Here is a 23,716-nt window from a genome sequence, read left to right as displayed (position 1 = left end):
TATTGCATATCTTGCTGGACTGTGTTGGTTCTCCTCTGGAGTTTGCTATCCGCTGAGTCTATTGCCATCATTGACTGTGTTATCTTGTGCCGGATTACCTCAAGAGACTTTCTATTGTTGCAGTGCTGTTCAGTCATTTATATATATTGTGCATATTACTGTGGATCGAGTTTAAGGTGCCCGTGTATATCCTGTGTTGCAGTCTCTCCCCGTGCTCCTCCTCACATATATATTCAGTGGTACAACTTGCTAGTGGCAGACCACTGATCCCTGTTCCCAGTGTTACTTGTTCCAGTATCCTTTCACATAGCAGTGGTACAACTTGCTAACGCAGACCACTGACTCCCCGGATACCTCCACTTGGATTCCATTCCTTCACTCAGACAGCGGTACAACTTGCTATCCGCAGACCGCTGACTCTCATCACCTCCTCGTTTCTGTTGGACATTCCTCCTCACTATAGCAGTGGTACAACTTGCTACCGCAGACCACTGACTACCTTCACGTGTCCTTTGTCCATACAGTTCCTCGTGTATTATTACCTCCATATTACCAGTGCTGCTAGTCATAGACTTTCCTGAGCATCTCATCATCTGCTATTTCCTGTTCTGTGATCACCCTGCTACCAGAGTCCCATATTACCACCTACATTGCTCTGGTAAGCCTATCACCTGGTGATCCCTGGGTAAAGACTCCTAGTGCCCGTGACAACCCCTACATTAGGTTGGCCACACCCCCACATTAGGTTGGCCACACCCACTTGACAAATGTCACTCCCACTTATATGGGGGGCGCCGGTGCCCTGTCTCGACCAGGGCACTAAAATGTCTAGTTACGGCACTTCCCACTAGTGTGTTCACTTGACATAATTGTGGAATGAATGCTTATATGTTATTTTTTGTTCTCCAACAAATGCATACGTTTTTCTTTTGTATCAGCGTAAAAACACATAGGGCAACTACATTAACACGGACAAAATATGTATGGAGTGTTCCTTAGTAGGAGGCTGTGATTGTTTAGCTTGCGACTCGTACATTTTCTGAGAGAACCTATATTATTGTTAGGGTTCTGAGCTGAAAAATTATAAATACAGGAGAGATATTCAGGCTTCTACTGTAATTCTTATCCTACAGAAAAATGGGCAGTTTGAAAGGAAAAGGAAAATATTTGAGACTGAGGCACGAAACACTCAAAACTAAATGATTAAATAAAGAGCTTAAAGTGCACCTGTCACACACTGGAGGCTGCCATTTCTCAAACAATAATCAGCCTATCAGTTCATTAGGAACTAGTGACATCACAAGAACATCAGGATGTCACTAGTTGCTAGAAATGGATTGGCTGCTTCTCATATCAGTTGAGTCAACAGAATGGTTGCCTCCGTTTAGTGTAGCTGGTAGATGAGCTTTAAGGTTAAACAATTAGTGACTCTTTAGCTGTTGCCTAGATACATTATTTAGGTGCTGTCTAGCTATATTATTTAGCTGTTGTCTAGCTACACCTCCCAACTTGCTCTTTAAGTCATTGGTTGATAAAACATGATGGTACTGGTAGATCTGCAGCAACTGTAGACTCACAGATTGGCTTCACTTGATTATGTAGCTTCATGTATAAACAACTGCTGCTAACAGTTCAAGATTCTGGCTCATTTAGCAAGAACTTATTATGAGAGAAAATAATAACACACTCATTTCTTGTCACTCCCTTGTAATGAAGTAGAATGGATTTGGGGGAGGAGTGGGTAATAAGGGAGAAATAGGATGAAGTGTGTATAAACACTGGCAAACAGGAGAGAATAATTAGGGGAAATGCAGTGGACTTGGAAGAAAGGTCAGAGCAAATGAGAAATACATTTATTAATTACTGTGCCAACATAGGGGAATAGTGTCGTAGAGAAATGTTCATCACTTGAATGGATTTCTATATTTGTACAGGTGAATCATTCATTAAGACATTACTTGTTGTGATTACTTTGTACACAGTGTGGTGCTGCAAATCTTCTACAGTATCAGTTCAGCAGTAGGTAATATTTAATATATATCTATATCTATATCTATATAGATAGATAGATAGATAGATATACATATATGCGTAACATCGCTCGCATCCGACACTTCCTCTCCCAAGATGCCACCAAATGTCTTATTCACTCTCTGATTATCTCACGCTTGGACTACTGTAACCTCCTCCTCACTGGTCTCCCCCAATCTCATCTCGCTCCCCTTCGTTCTGTACTTAATGCAGCCGCTAGGCTCATCTTCCTTTCTCGCCGCTCCTCGTCTGTCTCCCCCCTCTACCAATCCCTCCACTGGCTCCCCTTCCCCTACAGAATCCTCTTCAAACTCCTCACTCTTACATACAAGGCCCTCGCCAACTCCACTGCACCCTCCTCTCTATTCATGCTCCATCCCGTCCCCTCCGATCTGCCAATGACCGTCGCCTCTCCTCCCTCCTTATCACCTCCTCCCATGCACGTATCCAAGACTTCGCCCGCGCTGCCCCCCTCCACTGGAACAAGCTCCCTCCCTCTATCAGAACTTGCCCTAATCTGTCCAGTTTCAAACGGTCTTTAAAAACCCACCTTTTTCTTAAAGCCTTTCAGTCTCCCACTTAACTTCCTACCTTTTCTTCTGCCTCTTCCCCCTCACTCCCCTTCCCTCCCCTTCCCTCCCCTTCCCTCATAGTTATCCTCCGTTCCTCCTTCTCTCCCTCCCTCCCCCGTGTCTCTCTATCTGTCTACCCCGCCCCTTAGATTGTACGCTCCTTTGAGCAGGGTCCCTGTCTCCACCACTTTTAACTCTGCTCTCCAGCTATCAGCCCTCCTCCTCGAGGACCCTCTTTCTCCCCCCCATCCCCTCTCGCTCCCTCCTCTCCCTCTAGGAGTTTCCCTGTCACCCGTGCCCTCCCTTCTGGGCTCCGTCCGGTGCGGACTCTCCCCTCCCCCTACCCTAGCGTTGAGCTCATTGAGTTACTGTGATTATTGTTTACTGTACTGTGCTGTCTCACCTTGTATTGTAATTTTGTTTGTCCCTGTACGGCGCCACGGACACCTAGTGGCGCCCTATAAATAAAAATTAATAATAATAATAAAAATTAATAATATGGGCAGAATATATATTTTGTAAGGTTGTGCTCATTTCATCAAAGTATGGCATGGGGTGCCCTGTGGAAGATGGATTTTTTATTTTTAATAAATTAAATCAAAGTAAACCCTAAAGCATATTTTGGTGTGCTATATATGTGGATTGTCTATATTACCAGAATGTCTCTGTTTACTTTGAAATTTCTCTTTGCACACTGCCATCAACTTGTTAATGTCTGCCCCACATTGTTAATCACTGAATACAGGAGTTGCAAGCTGCCTCCTGCTAACACCGATCTTTGCTTTTGACATGGTTTGGGGACATATTTTTTTAAAAGGGTAAAGGATTTTCATTATCGTACATAGTGGTATATATAATGTTTACAGTATGGAGGGTGTATATCTATTTTCAAACCAATATATTAACTTTGTAATTAGGAACGTTGTATAAGACAGTGGACTTGTGTTGCTTCTTCTGTGTATTTACATTTCACACTTTAAAGAATCAAAGCAATGCATTTCTGTTATAAAATAATATGTCTTTGCTCTCAGCGGGTATAACGCAGTAATGGTCACTTTGAGTTAAACCAAATGTCAGGTTTTAAAATGTAAAATATATATGCTAAGGGAAAAATGTATCCCCTGTTGTAAAACATAAGGATGTTATAGGCTATTGAGGAGTTTTGTGACAATATAAAAGGCTGCAGGGCGAGTGTGTTCATACAGGTCATGGATCTCCAAGAGGACTTCTAATATCATTTTTATTTTACAGTAATGTGGGTACATTATTCCTTATAATACACAACATTCAATTTGAAACAAAGAAAGTTGCTTGTATGAGGAAATCCTCATATCCGGTTTATAAATTACTTTTATTCATTTAAATTATAATTTTACAGGACTAACCTCACTAGTCTTATATGATGACATCACTACTCATAGTAAGTTAATAAAATACACAGGTCTATCAAGCTCGAACCTTGGTGGGAATAAGGTAATGTACCAATAAGTTTAGGGGCCACAGAATCCAGGACTCTGAAGTCCTGACAGTACCCCCACCCTAAAGAAAGGAAGGCAAAACAAAACACCCAGTGTTAAAGGAGCCCAAAGTGCAAGTAGGAGAGGAAGGAGAGAGAAGGGATGAGGTTAACAAAACAGCTCGCTCAGGCGAAAATGTGGTTTACTCCAGTGTAAAGGGCTATAGTTATATTTAACGGATGGCACGTCACTAAACATTGATAAGTTGGGTTTTCATCTAAGAAGTTGTTCACTAAGGGTAGGCAGCATGAAGCACTACAAATGTGGCCTAACTATTAATTGTAATTTGATAACACTTTCAGGCAGAATGCAGGGTCAGAACAGGTGAATTACTCAGCTCCTGGCATTACACCATACTACACGCTGTCAGAGCAGAGAACAGAAATAATTCAGTAAACACTCAAATTGTTAATACCATGGGAAGCTGCCGTCTCACCACCACGCCTGATCTTGGGTTCTTTTGCCATGACCATGACATCTGATGCCTGTCTCTGTTGGTTCTCAATTCCTGTGTACACACACATATAGATAAAGAGATGAGAGAAGCCTGAACCATTTTATTCTGGCACTTTTCCCACTAGCCACATTAATCCCTTCAGTTTTTGTCCTAGTTGCAGCCACTGGAAATAGATTTTTCTCTTTCGCCTTGATTGGGGTCAGGTCTAGATGAACCTTCCTTTCATCCTTCAGGCTCAGCAGACGAAAGCAAAAGAAACGCACATTTTATTTTTAAGGAATGTGGCCCTGGAACAAGTTGCAAATAGTTTTGCTGTTCACCTTTGGATTCCATCTTGGGTCAAAGGTCACTGATTACCAGAGCTTATTTTTAGGTCAAAGAAAAAAGTATAGCTTTAGTCTCAATTGTAAAATCTTGTTGAGAACTTTAGGAAACCTTTTTCCGCTTCTTTGTAATATGTCCAAGATACTGTAGCTTTATAATATGTTCACTGAAGGTAGAGTCCGTATGTCAACTTTTCACATGCCATAGTTTGGAAATGATAAGAGATAATCACATGCTCTAATATTATTCATTATGCAATTTCAGTTAGCAGTTTGCTTTATTGTGATATATCGCTCATATCTTCTTTTCATCTGTTACTCAGGTTTGATTTCTGCAGTGACAAATGGAGCTAGCAACAAGGCAACTGGAAGCTGGGATACAAAGCAAGATCCAAGCTCCACCACCATGGTAGAGGATCTAGAAGGCGAGGTACCGTTCATCACAACAGCACCTACTATGACACTGTTGAACCACCACCCAGTTTTGGAGGGGATTCTCCATGAAAGTATCATGAAGAAAGATTTCAGCTACCTACCACCTTACTTTGCCAGAACCAAACATCCAGAGGACAATTTGAACGAGAGATTGTCTGCACTCAAAACAAGAGTCAATCTGGCTCATCCAGACAATGTCCCTACATTCCATGGTGATTCCATTACACCTACCATGCCTCTTACACCATCTACAATGATAATGGACACCACATCCATTGTTACTGAAAATGGGAGGGACACTGGAGAAATACAGGAAGCGGTATCATCGGCCCCAGTCTTAGATTCACTGCCTACTTCTAGTGCTCTTGTTATATTTCAGACCGATAAAAGTAAAGTTGATTATGATTCCCAACAAGACGTAACCCATACGGAACCATCGGCAATCACTCACAGTATGTTTTCAGTTGCCAGAGACGATAGTATTGGCCCTGCAACGTCTGTTCTAAGTAAAAACACCACCAGCATTCCCGCAGGATCAAGAAGCCTGGATATAAAGAAAATTGTATCCAGCATTTCACCGTCTCCAGTTACATCCTATGAAGAGGAAGAGGAAACAACAACCAGCACCATCATCACCACAACAGTGACCATGACCGCTCCGGTACCAGGTGACTATGGTGTTCTTAGCCCATTTTAGCCACATATTTTCAAAATGGAATTTGATCTGCTTAATGCTTAAGTGTAAGCAGAAATATAGTCATGGTAGTGTGTCTACAATATGAAGCTATTACGCAGAAGTAGCCAGCTATAATGGCTCGACAATGGAGTCCTCATGGAGTATAATCGTGTTTACTTCTATCTTCTCACTTTCAAACTTGTAGGGAAATTTCCTCTATGATAAATCATATGGACCAGTGACATGCATTAAACAACTATAGAGATGATATATAGAGTGACTATACACTGATGTGTTCACTATATACCCGATTATTATTATTATTATTATTATTATTATTATTATTATTATTACTAATAATAATATGATTGACTTATATAGCGCCAATTATTTCAAATCACAGTGTTGCACAGAAAATATGTAACCATCCTCAGCACGCGTTGGAAACCTACATGGGGAGAACACATAAACTGCATAGATAGGACGCTGGTAGCATTAACCACTGTGTCACCGTGCTCCCTGATTGGAGGAAACCCACCTATTAGTGTTGGCTTATGTGTAGAACTAAGTAGCAAATGTCCTCATCTCCTCATATAAGAGTTAAAGCAGTAACTTATCAGATGCATGTCAAAGACACAAACAAAGAGAATAGGGTTTGTACACTATCCAGGTGGTACGGTATCAAAATATTACCAGATGGTTAGAAATAAGTCTAGCAAAGTCATCATTATCATCATCATTATTTATATAGCGCCAACATATTCTGTAGCGCTTTACAATTGGGGACACAGTAATATATAAACTGGGTATAACAAAGAGAGGAGAAGGCCCTGCTCACAAACTTACACTCTATGGGCCTGAGTCATTAAGAAGAGCAAAGCAAAGAAAAGGAGTAACTTTGGACAAAACCATGTGGCATTGTGCATTAGAGGGGGAGGTAAATTTCAAATGTGGGGACAGATTTATAGTTGGGGTAGGGCATGTCCTAGATCAACATTAAATTTCAGTGTAAAATTAAAACTAGCAAGTATTTGTATGTTAGATGAAAAAACAGCCAGTATTTAACTTATCTGCAAAATAATAAATTGATTTGCACCCCTTGCATTGTAACATGGTTTGTCCCAGAGAACATTTGCTCCTTTGATTTGCCTTACTTTCATTAATGACTCAGGCCCTATGTGACTATAGAACTTGCATACATGAAGTTAAGTTTACATATTGCATTTCGGTCCAGCCAGATTGCAAAGGTAAATAAAACAAAAACAAAAAGGGATTAGTATGCTATGTGATCCAGTCTAGAAAATTGTACAAGATGAGATACTTGTAGTTAGTTTATGTCTCATTTAACTTTGTTACTGTCATTTCTTTACAGAACCTTGCAGTAAAAATTTCACTGCACCTGAAGGCATTCTCCTGTCTTCAGTTTATAGAAGTACACAGCATACCACCGTCCTGGACTGCAGTTATACAATCTATGTGTATTCCGGTTATGGAGTTGAAATTAAGGTAAGTAGCTAAAATAAATAAAATATCTCCAGTAGCTCTTAGATATGGTAAAAATAAAATGTTTTAAAGTGTTTTAGGTTCAATCTCTACTGAGGGAATTGTAAACACGTAGATAACATGACGAAACACAGAGTATACACATGTAAATGAAGTTAAGATGTTGATTTACAGGTTTCATGTTCTGAGGCTGCTCATAAGGCAGGCAGACATGTTGTGGGGTGAACCTGTATACATGAGAGTACAGCCTATCAATTCAGAGACAACACTGAGCCATGAGGAACACCTTTGAAAGTAAATTTTCAGCTGTTTGGCTATGAAGGTTAATGTTTTAATATATTTTTACATATTGTTCCTCTCCACCCTCTTGTCTTACTATCACCTTCCTCTGGAATGTAAGCTCTCATAGGCAGCTTCCTCTGCTCTGTGTCTCATGTCTGTCCAATCTCTGTGTCCCTTGTTTGTCCCTGTTATGTCTTATGCTGAATTGTTTCTGTATACCATGGGATGTGTTCTGTTAATTCCATCCATGCATTTATTATTCTGCTCTGTACCCAGGTACATATTATTTTATCTAGTGTTTTTATGTATATTTGTACTTCTATGTTAGGCGTTGCAGAATCTGTAATAATCTTGTGTGCGCTATTTCTTGTACGTGATTTTTGTGTGTACATTCAGGATGCTAATGTGTCCAACTCTACTGCACAGTCTGTTTGGCATTGACCTTCTGCTTGTTCCTGACGCTTCTTCTGGTTCTCCCTGTGTTCTGCGCTATTGTTTGGCTTGACCCGGACCGCCTGACCATTCCTGTCTACCTTCACCGCGCTGGTAACTGACATGGAGAACTGCGACCTGTGCATCCCATGCAGCCAAGACCATACCTCCTTGCGGGGATCCCTGGTGAAGACCGGGGGTGCATTAGACTCCGCGCCTCCCTGTTCAGTTGCGTAAATACCAGCTGGTGTCCTCTACGGTGTCTATAACCGTGACAGGCAGATTGAGAAATTAAGGTGGTCCTGAAAAACATTCTAAAAAGTGTCCTCACATGGGCAGGACCCCATCAACTATAGGCTGGGCCAACATAAAATATGAGCACACAGAAATCCCTAGCCACATTGGTGGTGGGCGAAAATAATGCACCATTCAGTGGTAGGCGGAGTCATGGCAATACAAGGCTGACCCTGTCACTCTCGGTGGACCTAACAAAATAAAGGCTATAAAGTTTTGTGCTCTACCCCAAGTTCAGATACGTTGGAGACAGCTGCAGTAACATGTTTAAATTTTAAAATAATTTATAATGTACATACACAGTAAATGTGAGCTTTTTATTACTTGTTTTTGTTTCTGATGTGTTAACCGATAAGCGAAAATGAATGGTAATATTTAATAAGGCTCTCTATTGAAATGAGTATTATGGTAGGTGACTTATAACATTTCTAAATTGTATAGTCTATACTTCATATTTCCATCTGACAGCTACATTATACTAAAAAATAGCAATACCTACAAGTACGACATACTATAAAAATCCCGGTTAAGCCTATGGACAATCTGCCTCTGCTTCAGAACACAACGCATGTGCTGTAAGCAACAGAAACCATTGTATGTGGATCAGGTTAAGCTGGTTACACATGATCACCAAAAGTTTTGCCAAATGTGACCATAAACAGGAAGACCAGGATTGCACAAAGTTCTTTGGTGGTAAAGCCAACAACGGTAACACAAGAAGCCATTCATTGTGTTGGCTGAGAATCACCATTTGATTGAGCAGACTCCAGGCTTGCAGCCCACACACGGTGATGCAAAGCAAGTTTTGGACTAATAGTATCTAAAATGTTATAGTTTAAATCAAGGTTGTTCACTATATGATGTGTGTGTGTGTTGCATATTACAGTAACATATATTTTTAAATAGAAAATATGTGTTGAAAGGGGTTACTGGTAATTACAGATTTAAAACGTGGTTGCACATTGAAAAATTAAATGGAACTTTACATTTCCAATGTGAATTATATCATTAAAGGCTTATGTTTGCATTGTCAAGTTCTGTCAGTTCAAAAATAATTAGTGTGCTGGATCACCATGTGAGAGGATTTGGTAGGCATTCTAACAAACCACCTCACCTCTATACAACTGGTGTTCAGCGCCTACCGATTAATTAGAGCTTGGCAACAACAAAACAAGCAGCCAAGCAGCTGACTCACAGAATTGCACATACTGTATCACATACAATTAGAGGCAGTTACCTCAAGGTCTGAATTACTCTACATGCTAGTACAGTCATTTAAATCTCTTTCAAGGATACATGTACACTTATCAATGTATTTACAGCATATCTAAATAAATAAATGATTTAGCCATGCAATACGTAATGCATGATATTGACAAATGAGGCTGAATAGGACGAATGCACTTAAAGGGCGACAGGGTTTGTAGTAAGCTGAACACTTACCTGAAGGGGTTAACATGGGTTGGCCCGACCAGTGTGTAATCCAGTGGGAGGGACCTTGATTGATATAGGAGGATGCACTTCCTGTTCTGCTTCATTCCACAGCACGAGATCCCACCCACCCACTCCTTTGGTATGGTGTGTCCGGTTATGTTGCGGTAGGAAGGCACTGCGTTCAGCGGCTGATTTGTGGGCGCACAGGTAATTGTCGTAGGTCACTGCCCCCCGTTGAGGCACCAGTAACTCCCTTTTTGGCCCTTCGGTGAGGAGGGTCCCTGTCCGACTCGGTGAGGGAGGGCAGCGTGAGTTTTAAAAGGGGCAGTCACTCTGACGCCAACTCAGCCCAAGTGATGATGGGATTTGTTCCCCTGTGGTGGTGGACGTACGGTGGTTTGCGCCAGTCCACTCGTGATAGTTTTTGTCAGCTTGAGAGTTGTTTCGCAGTGCCCTTTCTCCGCCACCATAGGTCTAGTTAAAATTAAAATCATAATAAAAGTTCTGGCAATTTTTTAATAACTTATACAAGTCTCCGTGTGTTTATTTGCTTGCAAAGGTTTAGAATTATAAGGTTGATGTAAGGTTTACGAAACATACACGGTGAGCCCTTTATTTAAAATTCAAACTTTCCTCTCTTAGGATTTGTTATTATACAGATGGAGGACAGGGCCAGTTTTATCATATTAAACCGAAGTCCATCATAATCATTGTAAGTACCTCTAATTTTGCAAGCAAAAAAATAGGCAGCATAATATTAATATCATCAGTACAAATTCTCTGGCAAGGAAGTTTCCTCTTCAGTCTGTTGCTGTTAGTGCATGGGGGACGCTTAGGAATGTTCCCATTGTCCAAAAACCCTCCCACACTCAAATTGTGACATTTCTGTTGATTTTAAAGAGGAAAATGCTGTTAAGAAGGTGGAAAATGCTCATAAGAACTTCCCAGTTAGTGGCTGCATTATAAAATCTATAACAGTTTGTGTACAGTCTAAGGGCTAGATTTACTAAACTGCAGGTTTGAAAAAGTGAGCTGTTGCCTAAAGCAACCAATCAGATTCTAGCTGTCATTTTGTAGAATGCACTAAATAAATGACAGCTAGAATCTGATTGGTTGCTACAGGCAACATCTCCACTTTTCCAAACCCACAATTTAGTAAATATACCCCTAAGACTCATCTTTGCGGGAAAGTTTTAATTAACAGTGGCTTCAGCAAAATAGCCGTTGTTATTGTTCTTAGTTATTTTTTGGCTCTAGTATATTGTTCTTATGTTTTACCTCTAGTGTTTTTCTGTGACTTTAGGAAAAGTGCTTCTCTGCAGTTTCTTGGCTGCTGAGAGTGTTGTAGTTTGTTCTGAAATCAAGCACTTGGAAACCCACCAGTACAAATTCTGCGTTTGGTACTCCTACTTTTTTGGGTTGTGGCCAAGAGCACTCTAGATTTTTTGGATCCAAGGCAATGTAATAAAAAGCCCAAAGGGGCATTGTCCTAGAGCCACCCGACTGCAGGGCCCACAATAGACTTCTTAACTAATGGATACCCAGCTAAATACAGTATTTACAGTGTACCAGTTGTTTACACATGAGTGGAGGCAGATTTATAGTAGGCTGAATTTGACTAGTGGACCTCACCAGAGGCTGGTTTAACAAATTAGTTCTCTAAAAGAAGAGGTGTAGACCATACTTCCAAGTTATTGCTTTTTAGATCTCATAAATAAGATCAACAGGAGAGCTATAGGAAGAGAGAAAGGTATTATTCAGTGGCGGAACTACCATTGGTGCGTCAGATACAGTACACGGGGGCCCATGAAGATAATGGGGCCCGCTGCATGGCAGATGCAGAGGGTTGGGGGTCCCGATTCCCTCCTCCCTGCACTGGGGCCAACAGATTGCTAGTTCTGTCTCTGGTATTATGGGTAACAGAAGGCAAACAATCACATCTTTAGTTATTGGTGAGCACAGCAAGCAGACTTCCTAGCGCTGCAATAGAAACTATTATTATTATTATTATCATTTATTTGTTGGGCGCCACAAGGTTTCCGCAGCACCGTTCACAGTACAAACAGTAGTACAAAACAGGGTAACAAAGTACAGAACAATAAACACAAAGTACCAATGCTTCACGAACTCCAGGGAGACATATGGAGTAAAGACAGAGCAGAAGAACCGGTGGGGAGACATGAGGGGAGGGGGGGCACTGCTCATAAGAGCTTACATCCTAAGGGAGGGTGGAACAAAAACAGGCACGAAAGGGAGCCAGTGAGGCAGGGGGAGAGAAGAGAGGGGCCAGGGGAGAGAGGGAGAACGAGAAGAGTGGATAGTTGGTAGGCTTTAAGGAAGAAGTGGGTTTTAAGTGCCTGTTTGAAGGAGCACAGGTTGGGGGAGAGACGGATGGAGCGAGGGAGGTCGTTCCAGTGCAGGGGGACAGCTCGGGAGAAGTCCTGGATTCTAGAGTTGGAACAGGGGATCAGAGTGGAGGAGAGGCGACGGTCATTGGCCAAACGCAGGGAGCGGGCCGGAGTGTGAATGTAGAGGAGGTTGGAGATATAGGGGGCAGTAGAGTGGGAGAGAGCTTTGTAAGTGGTGGTAAGGAATTTGAAAAGGATCCGGTAGGGGAAGGGGAGCCAGTGTAGGGCGTGGTAGAGAGAGGAGGAGCGGCGTGAGAGAAAGATGAGTCGAGCAGCCGCATTGAGTACTGAGCAGAGGGGGGCGAGATGGGAGAGGTGGAGGCCAGTGAGGAGAAGGTTGCAGTAGTCAAGGTGGGAGATGATGAGCGAGTGGATGATTGTTAAAAATCCTATGACTGTAATTTTATACATTAACCCTAAATGTTATTTTACTTGCTATTAATACTATTGGATTTGAGTCAGACTAAGTAATCAAGAGCAAAGTAATTAAATGAGGTATAAAAACTTAACCATGTATCTTGCAACATGTGATTCATAGATATGAGGCCAAGAAAACAATGTGAGAATATAAGGACTTATTTACTATTAAATGTGTTTAATTTACCTTTGCACGGCTTCCCCTACAGTTGTTAGGCCCCTTACAAACTCATGGTAAAATCAGCTTTTACTAGCTTTTTCTATTGTTAGTAAGAACATGTAAACCGGTCTGGCGGCTGCATGGTAACATCTTCTGGGCAACGCATGCTCTATTTATTGGTGTAAATGGATGCATGGAGGTCAACGGACTGTTCTGCACAGACCTTGCTGAACACCAGTGCTGGTTACTGCTACACGTCAAACATAATCACATTTACCACACATTTACCATACCCTGTCCCTGGAGATTTCCTAACACCAGTGAAGCAGAAGGCAAGCTAGCTCAGTTCAGTATTTATCAAGCCAAACTTAATTATGTCATTAAATATTATTTTTTTCTCTCACTCCCTTCACTTAAAGAGAAACTAAAGGTCATATCTCAAACCAATTCAGTTAGCACAGTGGGTGTATGATCATAGACTGCCAGTAAAAGTTTTCTTTATTTTACCCTCATCGTATATATATATATATATATATATATATATATATATATATATATATATATATATATATGTGTAATGCTTAATATCCAGACTTCTGGTTGCACGTTTGTGTCTTTGCTCAGTGCCCTGTTGCGACATCACGGGGCTGCTCTTGTGCCCCTTGCACCAGCTTTTACACTGCTGCGCACGGATTTGCACGCCACTTGCATCGTTTGCAAAGAACCTAATTTTTGCTGTTTATGATACATGGGGACATTGCTGGTGTGTAAAGATGTAGTTGCAGCTATACACTGATGTAGATGCCTAACTCACTAAAAACAGATATTGTTATAGGGAAAAGGGTGATAAAATGTGAAATGTTTATGGGGGGCATAAGACACACTAGAAGGTGTTCCCTAATTTGTTTGGTGTCATAACGCTGTTTCATAGTGTGTAAGCCCTAGAGTTCAGTATAACTCTGGATATAGTGGTAACCACTATAGGACAGATAGGTATTAGAAAAACAAAGTATATAAATATAGCAAGTAAAAAAAACAAACTGTTTAAAAACAACCCCATGTCCCTTATTTTTCTGAGTTGTAGAATAGATAAATGATAGTAAAATAAGAGAAATAATTGAAGAAAAACAATATATATACATATGTGTGTGTGTGTGTGTGTGTGTGTGTGTGTGTGTGTGTGTAAATATATTTTAGGAGCTTTGTATACAAGGCTGATGACAACGCAAGATAGCTCTAAATACAATTAGTACAAAACTTTTAATAATGGCTCTAAAGTTAAACACTGATGCAAACTTAATGTTATAATGTATCAGATGAAAATATGTATTATTTTGATTTATATTTTGAGATGCATATTTGTTGCTTCTTATACCCCACCTTCTGTATCCCTGAGATTTAGGTTAATGGCCCTGTACATTTCCATGGAGAAGCTGGCATATTGCAAGCTGTCTCTGTTCCCTTTCTAACTTGTAGGTACAGGAGATGATGATATTTAAAAGAACTCTGTCTCTGCTCTGTCTGCATATGGCTGTATTTAAAATGCTGCTATGGAGACCACTCATCCGTCTTAGCAGAGAGGATAGAAATTGGTAGAGACGTGAGAGGGTTATTGAAAAGCATGCAGTGTTCACTTGTTACAGGAGCTGGAGGGGGCCAAAATGTACTCTATGAGTAAATGTTATTTTATCCCCACTCACTTATTTTTCACTTATAAAATCAACTGCTTATTCGTCAGTGAAAAACTAAAAATTATACCAGGGATTGGTAGAAATGGACATTACATTCAATAGCATGTCAATTTCCTAATTGCTGTGACATGTAAACTTTGAAGAGAATTCAGAATTACAGTATATTAAGTTAATAGGTGTGCACAGCATTGATGTGTGGGTCAGAAAGAAACATACCCTGATCCACACCCATCTCCATTCCCATCCATCATCAACCGCATATGGCAAGTAGTTCATATGGAAAATATTACTAGTATTCTCCGCCACACCCCTATTCAATTTAATTAGGTCTGGAGTCCTTGAACTGACTATCAAGGAGCCTCTTCCCCTTGGCTTTCTAAGGCCTTATAGCTCTCACTCTCGCTTATTCATGTCTTGGATCTTTATCTTCCTTACTCGTTTCTCCCTTCTTTTTTGGCTCGCGACCCCACCCCCCCATCCCCCTCTCTCCCCCTCTCTTTTCACTCTTTCCTCTCCTTCTTCTCTTTTTCCATGTCCCCATGGACATTATATACTGTTTCTAATATGCGGTCTATTTTTTGGGGAAGCTAAACTATGTTTTGATTTACATGCTATGTCAACTTCCCATTCTCTGCTATTTACCTGTAACATTCAATAAAATATTTATTAAAAAAAAAAAAGAAAAAATTTGGTATCAAAAATCAACTGGCAGATTTGCTACCAAAAGAATATTTGTCTCTCTCTTGAAGAGGCAACCTTGAGAAGTATTATGAAGCATCTAACTTTTTCATAATACCAACTTGTTGGTTTGCTCATTGTCAGCCTTATATACTAGCCTGGTACACCTGGTTCACTTAGGCAAACTGATGGAAAAAGCAAAACAGTGCTTTATTGTACACAATATACACCACAGATTACATCTCTTTCAATGAACAAGTAACATGCAGTTCATTATAAACCTATTACATAACCCTAACATAAATAAGCACATAACCACTGTTCTCCAAGAGCCTGAATCTAGATGTTGAGCCACAAGATTCACTCCTCTAACTGCAAGATAAGGACCAAGCCCAATGTCTTATCGCTTTTAGCGGGGCACAAAGTTACAAAGTCCACAGAGGCTTAAAGATCCAAAGTACCAGCAATGTTCCACAACTAGTCTGACAGGAGCCGTAACCACAAGTCACTTCTGTCCCAGGTAGAAGACTCCTGTATGTTGGACAATGTCTCCTTTTATTCCTCAGTCTGGCTCTCAAGATTGTGTGGCTCCAGCAGGGCAAATGCTTAGATAACTCTTCCTGGATTTGTTTCTGCTTATCAGATTGGCTGTCTACATGACCAGACAAAAGAGCATGATAACATTAGTATATCTTGTGCCATACCCCATGTGAGGGAAGGAAGTGACTGCGGACTGTAAAACATATACTTTATCTAGCCCTCTAGTTCCCCCATATTTGTCAGTCGTATTTAAGCTTGTGTATATTCTATGTTGAAAGTAGTTAAAATAACTGCCAGCTTGTATCTTTAGCATGCAGACTAGTCCATTGTTTCAGTCTAGGCAAAAAGGATTATTGTCCACCAGTCCTGTATGAATGTACATCACACCAGGGGGTCTCTTCTCTTTGTTTAGTAGTGGGTCTATGTGTGCTAGCATAGGAAAAGGGTCCACAGACAGAGCTCTATGTTTATTTACAGAGAACGGAATTGTGTATTTAAATGTAAGTGTGTCTGGAGTGTGATATTTCCTGTTTACACAAACGCTGCTGTATAGTCACATAACAATACCTTTCCCTAATTGAATTAGGAGTGACTCCTCTGCTATCTCCGTGTCTGTATGTTTACCTGTGAAAAGGTAAACACAGAAAAGAACCAATCAGGCCGGTCCTGGAATTGCTGATGAAGTCATTTCTGGGCTTAAAAGACAGCTAGAGAGGACAGCAAATTGGCATTCACTACAAAGTGATAACTGAGGTCAGGCTGGCGTTGAGACATATAGATCTCTGCCCCTGGCAGGAAAGGGACAATCTGTCCTTGGAGTACTGCCGTGCCCTGATCTACCTCTCCAGGTCTCAGGGAGCTGTGTGTCCTCAGAAAGCGGAGTGACAGTGACTTAAAGCCACTACGTTTGCTGGTAGTCTTAAAGGAGAGAGAGGAGAAGCTCGGGTTGATAGACATCAGTCCCTGAAAATAACAAGGATACTGGTGAGGTGTTTTCATTATACCCTGTATGTTGTCTGTGCCAGACTGTAGTGTTATGTGTTTCAAGTTATTATTTAAATATGTTTAATGCTGTATGTTGCTACCATTTTGTTAAATAAATTTATTTGTATTATTTCGGATATTTGGGTGATTTTGAACCTTGGATAGGTACCAGGTAGGCCAGCTGTGCATCGCAGAAGGTTACGCTAAACCCGATATCCTCACACCCCAGTTTAACCCATAACAGTCATTTTAAGTGAATTCATGCTCTGTTGTGGCCAGCACTTCCTGTACATAACTGGTGTAACCCAGTGAAAGTATTTTCTGGGATCACTGGGAAGAGGTGATGCCAAGCGGGCTTAACCTTTATTTTCAAGTAGACTGGCACTCTGCTGTTGACACAAGTATGCCATAGGGTTTCCTAATAATGCTGCTTGATCATTGTCATTCTGCAGTGCAGATGATTAAAGAGATTACAATTCGAACTCCCAGTGAGAAGATAGTTTTACAGAACCATTCTTTCTTAAGCACCTTTATAATCTGCCAGGCCATGATATGCGAGTTCCCGCTATCTCATACTACAAAACGGCTTTAAGCAGGAGGGAATGCTAGCCACATGGTAGTTTTCTGATTGGGAGCTTTCAATTATCTCATTTATATTGTTCTCAGGTTAGTATTGCAGCACATTAACTTTTATTAAGTTGCTGTATCTCAGTTTCCCCCTGTTCACAGGGAGAACCAATTATTTCCCCTCCCCTTTGTCTAACCATCCAGACACCAACTGAGCAATCTTCACACCCTTCTTGTGTATTAAATGTGACACATAAACTGCAGAGAAAGTAATTAGAGGAAAGTGCTGGATACCTCAGAGTGCGTCTTCCTTTTCTTCTAATTGCAGTAAATGCAGCATAGTTTTAACATTCCTAATATTCTAGGCCAAGAGGGTAAAGGAGACAGAATCAGCAGGCACCATAGTGATTTCAATAGAAAGCTGGTCCTTACCACTGTAACATTGGGGAGAAAAATGAAAAAGTTACTAAAAAAAGAGATATATATATATATATATATATATATATATATATATATATGTAAACACACATATATATCTGTCTGTCTGTGTGTTAGGGACTTTAGAGTGTAAGTTCCAATCTGGCATGGACTGATGTGAGTGAGTTATCTGTACACTGCTGCGGAATCAGTAGCACTATATAAATAGATGATGATCATTCTATATATATATATATATATATATATATATATATATATATATATATATATATATATATATATATATATATATAATTAGTATGTGTAATTTTCACTTTATCTCTTAGTAAGTATTCAGTAAAACACATTAGCATTCTCTAAACAACCTTTTTTATATGCATATATGAATTTATTAATATCAGTGGAAGCTGTGCATTTAATTATTAGCCATAAACTTAGTAACTTATATTAGCCATAACAGTCAAACATCTGCTCTAATACTCTCCTGCATGAGGAAAATGTGTCCATGTGGATGTAGCCTTAAAGTCATATAAATTGACTAATTTCACTAATAAAGGGCTCAATTCACTAATTTGGTGTTTAAAATGTACCATTTGCAGTTAAGTTCACATATGAACAACAACTTCTTTGTGAATTTGGTTGTTTTTAAAAGGTGACAAAGTTTTGTTTTTTTGTGTGCATGGAACTGTAGTATATGTTTATGTCTGGCCTTTACTTTAACAACCACAGTATAAAAAAACCATAATTTCTTTAAAGCTTAATCTTTCATGTCAATGGGCTTATACACCATACTTGCTGACTTTCTGCAGCTCCCTTCCGGGAGCCAGCCAGTGGCGGGGGGCGTGAGGGGGGCGGGACGGCCAAAATCGCCTCATTTTGTCCCCGCCCCCTGTGACGTCATGACGCAACCGCATCATTTGACAGAGGGGGCGGAGCCAAAGCCGTGATTCACTGGGAATCGCGGCGTTTGGGATCTAATTCTGTCCACTTCACTAGGAAGTGGGGCACTTCCTAGTAAAGTGGGCAGAATTCGGGAGATTGCCACACTCGCCCGGGAGTCCAGGAGACTCTCGCAAAATGCAGGAGTCTCCCGGACATTTAGGAGAGATGGCAAGTATGTTATACACCTAAAGCTGGGTACACAGTGTAATGATTTTACCAATACTGAAAGTCTCGATGAGCATGCAGATTTATGTGTACACACCTAAACAAATTACCTTCATATCTGTGCTCTTCATCTGTCACTACCATCTGCATAGAGATCTGCCTACACTGCTGGTCGTGAGTGCATACACACTTCCACATTTGCCCGACATCGTTCCCTCGTTGACTGTGATTTTTAGGAAGCTTAAACAACCAAACAAAAGTGCCAAGTGCAGGTGTTTTTAGTAATGTCTGTTTTCTGTCTTTTTGTTGGGATATTTTAGCTGCTCCCTCTGCTCCCAGGAGTCCCCGGGGTGGCTACATTCAGCCATTTTTCCAAAAACCATTTGCTTTAATAAATCTATTACTTGTTTGTGAAAGTCGAGATAGTTGCCATTTAACACACAGTCCACTAGACAGATAATTTTGTGATGTAACAGTACATAGGCAAACCAAGGGGGGGGGGGGGGGTTTCCTAGTGCCCAAAAACCCTGCACCAAGCCTGGGGCACTGTATAATTGGGGTGGTGGACCCTGCCCCCGCTTCACGCGGCTCTGCTTGAAAAGGGAGAGCTGCGTGCACCTAACAGTAGTGCACGCAGCATTGCCCATGTATATTATGGGTATAGGAAGAGTTGGAGAGCAGCCAAGCACTGTGTAATATTATAGCCATGCCCCCATGCATGCTGGTCACACCCACTGGTGGCGTGGCATGGTAACCCCCCTCTACAAATCCTGCGTTTGCCCCTGCAGTATGTTAACAGGCAGTGGTGTACGTGGGCCAGTATACAGTAGTACATATACCGCCTCTCCTCCTACTGCGGTCGATTGTAAAACTATCACATTCGGTTCACTTACAGCTACTTTTATGTTTCGATACTGGCACTTTTAAATTTGATCATAACTTACAGGTAAATACATTATTTTGCAACAAAGGAGAATGGTGCCATTAGTAGCATGCTGATGTCATTACATTACGTGAGTTTACGGCAACTGTTCAGTGAATATGACAACAAACAAATATGAGTAACTGACAAGCGCTCCTATATGTTTTTGCCCAGAGGTAGCTACAAGCAGCTGTAAAGTCGAGCGCCATATATTGATTCTTTTTACCTTTTTTATTGTTCAGTGAATATATAATGACAAAGAGAAACCTTATAACTCAGGCTCTCCTTCAAAGAATATCATGTCCACTTATTTACTTATTTCTTTTATTATTTCACTACAGCCTGCTCCTTATTTGCGCTTTAGTTTTATTAAGGTTTCTATGTGAAAGCTAAGATACCCTTTATTGGCAGATGTTGTTTTTCTACAACTTATACAGTTGTGTTCTACAATACTCCATCATTATTGATTGTGCATCAACTGCACACAACATGTAGTACAACAATGCCCTGAAGAGATGCAGTCTCTTCTCCCAATGTCTGATTTGCATAGTAAATCATTGATGTCCAAAATGACGTAATTCAAGGTTGAAACGGTTTGTTTTGAGCGCGTTTACTGTGTCTTAATTTTAAACGGTGTATTCCCATTGCACTGAAGTAATTATTAAAAACAAAGCAGTAATATTCTATATAGCTACTGCAACACATTGACGGCTAAAGAAATGTAACAGGGAGAGGGAGCTTTAAAGAGAGCTGCCCACTTTCAGGACACTGTCTGTTAAAGAAAAATCAAAGGAGTTCTGGGGAAAAGGAGATAGGAGATAGCAATAAATAATCAATACTCTTCTAGGGCTCGAACATTCTCATGAGTCCTTGGGATGAGGTGGGAAAGGAACAAGGTTTTGCAGCAGTCAATGATCTAAATTATTTTCACTGTTCTTTGTGTGCTATGCATACACAATGCACAGTTCTGTCTGTTCCATATGCTATTGAACCTAGTACCAAAAAAAAAATATCACTTATATAGGACATGTCAAGTTTTTGATATGGTATGTGTTACATAGTGTCTTGTGTATGATGTATGTGCTAAACAGAACACAATCCCCCATTTTCGCTCTTTCTAGGAGAGAGCAAAACATATATATTTTTAATATATTGGTTACGTCTGCAATTATATCACTACTAATCTTCCTCTCTCGACGTTCCTCTTTCACTGCGCCCTCTGCAAAACCCTCCATTGGCTCCCCATTCCCTCCCGAGTACAATTTAAGTTGTTTACCCTCACTTATAAAGCCCTCTTAAATGCCGCCACCTCCTACATCTCCGACCTTGTCAAGAAATACTCCCCTACTCACCCACTAGGTTCTGTCAATCACCGTTACCTCTCATCACCTATCAACACCTCACACTCTCGCCTTCAGGACTTTGCCTGCGCTGCCCCCCATATTTGGAACTCCCTTACCCACCCAATCAGACTCGCCCCCAAACCTCAAATCATTCAAATCCCTTTAGACTCACTGTTCACACTTGCCTATTTTGCCCTATCCTAAGACAATTCCCGTCCTCACGCTCAAACTGCCCCCTCTATCGTCTCTATTTACTACCCTAATCCTCTTAATTATAACTCTCTCAAGTTTGGCCCTCTCCACCTCCTATCTCCTCATCCTCATTGTAACGTTTCCTTTGTTCTAGTTGTGTCTTCTTATGTAGTTGCTTTCTCTATAGTTTCTTAAATTGATTTTCACTGATTTTATGGTTTCTCTTATTCCTTATTTATATGCTTTTTTTTCTGCTTATTTTTTGTTTATTGTATGACGCTGCAGATTCTGTGATGAGTTGTATAATATTTACATACACATGTTTAACTTGAGGTGTACTTCCACTCCCACTAAGATGCAAAGGGCAGATGAAAATGAAAAACTATGGCTTTCCACCAACTCCTAAGTAGAGTCTTTTATGGTCATTTTGTACAGTGTAAAAAGAATACTTTTGACTTATTTTTTTATGGATTTTGCACATGGTTAAGTCATGAATTTTGCCATACCCGCCACGCATCAAAATGCCCACAAGCCCACATAGTAGAACATTTACCTATTCAAGCCCAGTGCAGGTAAATAAGTGGCACTGGCAGTGGTGGATCTACCCCTAGAAAAGTCCACGTGACTACTATGGGGTTCATCGCTGAGGGGGTCTCAGTGATGCTGACCCATCCGCTACAGAGGCCCCCACTCTGCTCTTCCAAGAATGATCTGGGGCTGGCACATATGCAGTGAAGCTCTGATGTAGTGGGGGCTCTGGCAATTGAGTGTAACCACCCCTGGTTACAACGGATAAAAATGTGCTGCATCTTTGCATTATTTATCATTATAAATTGCCCTTATTGCTTTCTAGCAATTGTTTGTCCAGCCAGTGTAATTTTCCATTTTCTGTAGACTGCAATCCTCTAATTCCGTCATTTAAGATTCTTAAGACGGCAACAGTGTTCACATCACAATTTTACTGTATTATGTCCATCTGGAGCTGAGCCCTACGGGCTCTGAACACATTATCATTAAACTGTATTGTTATTGCAACCTACTGATATAGGTCAACTGTGTTTCTACTTAAGATTATTTTATAAGTAAGGACCAGGGAAAAGGAAATGTTATAAACCAGATGTTCCTAAGTGCAGCGAGATCTCAGAAGCACGGTGAGAATAAGTGACTTGCCCCTGAGCTATGTTCTGCCATGCAATCAATGAAAGAATATTTGACCCGAACAGGAAGAGTATCTGAGCCTTGTATATTTAAAACCCGGTGATGTTGTTTCAACCTGTGTAGAAGAATGTGATGCAAACCTTGCCTATTAACTTACAGCTCTGCATGGAATGAAGAATCTACTGTTTATGGCCTTGTATGATCTTACATGGTGCTAATGATTGGTGACAATATTGACGCCAGAGCTTTGTATCCAGTTCTACAGTTGGCAGCCTGAGAACTTGTTTGATGTATAATGAGAGACAGTCAGGCATGAGGCAGGATCTGGGGGAGCTGTCGTGTGTTGTTCTAATCAACAAAGCACCTTTCTCTCGGCTCTTTTTCCATATGATTCTTGACAGCCTATCTTTGTGAAAAGCAGAATAATGGCGACAGGCTTGGAAACCGGCATTTCAATTCGTTAGCACAGTGAGATAAGGGTAACCACTTTCTTTCAGAATATTGTGAAGGTTTGAAGTGAGGGGATGCCAACATTAATTTAAAATAAGTGCAAAACTCACAAGAAACATAAGAGAGCAGTGTTGTTGTAGACCTCTTAGATCAATTAATATCAGATTCCCATAGGGTTTGCTTATGCTGGAATATACCACCCTCAATTACTTCAGTACAGCCTACAGAGGCTAGAACATGTTTAGGAAACCTATGTCTCTTCAGATGTTGCTAAATTGCAGCTCCAAACGTTCTGTTTACTGTTTAGTAGAGCATGCTAGAAGCTGTGTTTTACTGATAGCTTCAGAATCATAGGTACTGAGTACAGTTTGCTGCATTAAACATAAGAGCTAAGATTAAGTGATTAATCCCTGCTACCTTGTGACAAACCTGATTGGTTAGTTGTGTATACCTCCGAATATACAAATTAACTGCAACATGTGCTATCTGATACAGTATACTGTACTCCATCTGTAGTTTATCTATACTTATTATGCAGAAATTTATCAAACCTATGTAGGACTATCAAATCATGGATTATCTATCTAAAGATCTCAAATAGGCATTTATTAAATACATGGGTGAATTGAAGTTCAATATGTGGTCAGGATTGATGATACAATCTACATTTAATTAATACAAAATTGGTGTTTTTGTATTTAGAAC

At 40.5% G+C, this 23,716-nt stretch overlaps 1 protein-coding gene across 2 annotated transcripts in view; it reads left to right on the top strand.

Moving 5' to 3' along the window:
• SEZ6 (seizure related 6 homolog) overlaps window positions 1-23,716 on the top strand; it is a 455,419-nt gene that overhangs the window by 229,731 nt on the left and 201,972 nt on the right. For both annotated transcript variants that reach the window (XM_075196840.1, XM_075196839.1), the window contains 2 exons: window positions 5,224-6,003; window positions 7,384-7,517. In XM_075196840.1, the coding sequence (XP_075052941.1) occupies window positions 5,224-6,003; window positions 7,384-7,517 (914 nt within the window). The remainder of the gene's footprint in view (window positions 1-5,223; window positions 6,004-7,383; window positions 7,518-23,716) is intronic.

The sequence above is a fragment of the Mixophyes fleayi genome, chromosome 2 (assembly GCF_038048845.1).
Source record: "Mixophyes fleayi isolate aMixFle1 chromosome 2, aMixFle1.hap1, whole genome shotgun sequence".
In the NCBI taxonomy this organism is placed as follows: Eukaryota; Metazoa; Chordata; class Amphibia; order Anura; family Limnodynastidae; genus Mixophyes; species Mixophyes fleayi.
This window is presented reverse-complemented; position numbering and strand designations above follow the sequence as displayed.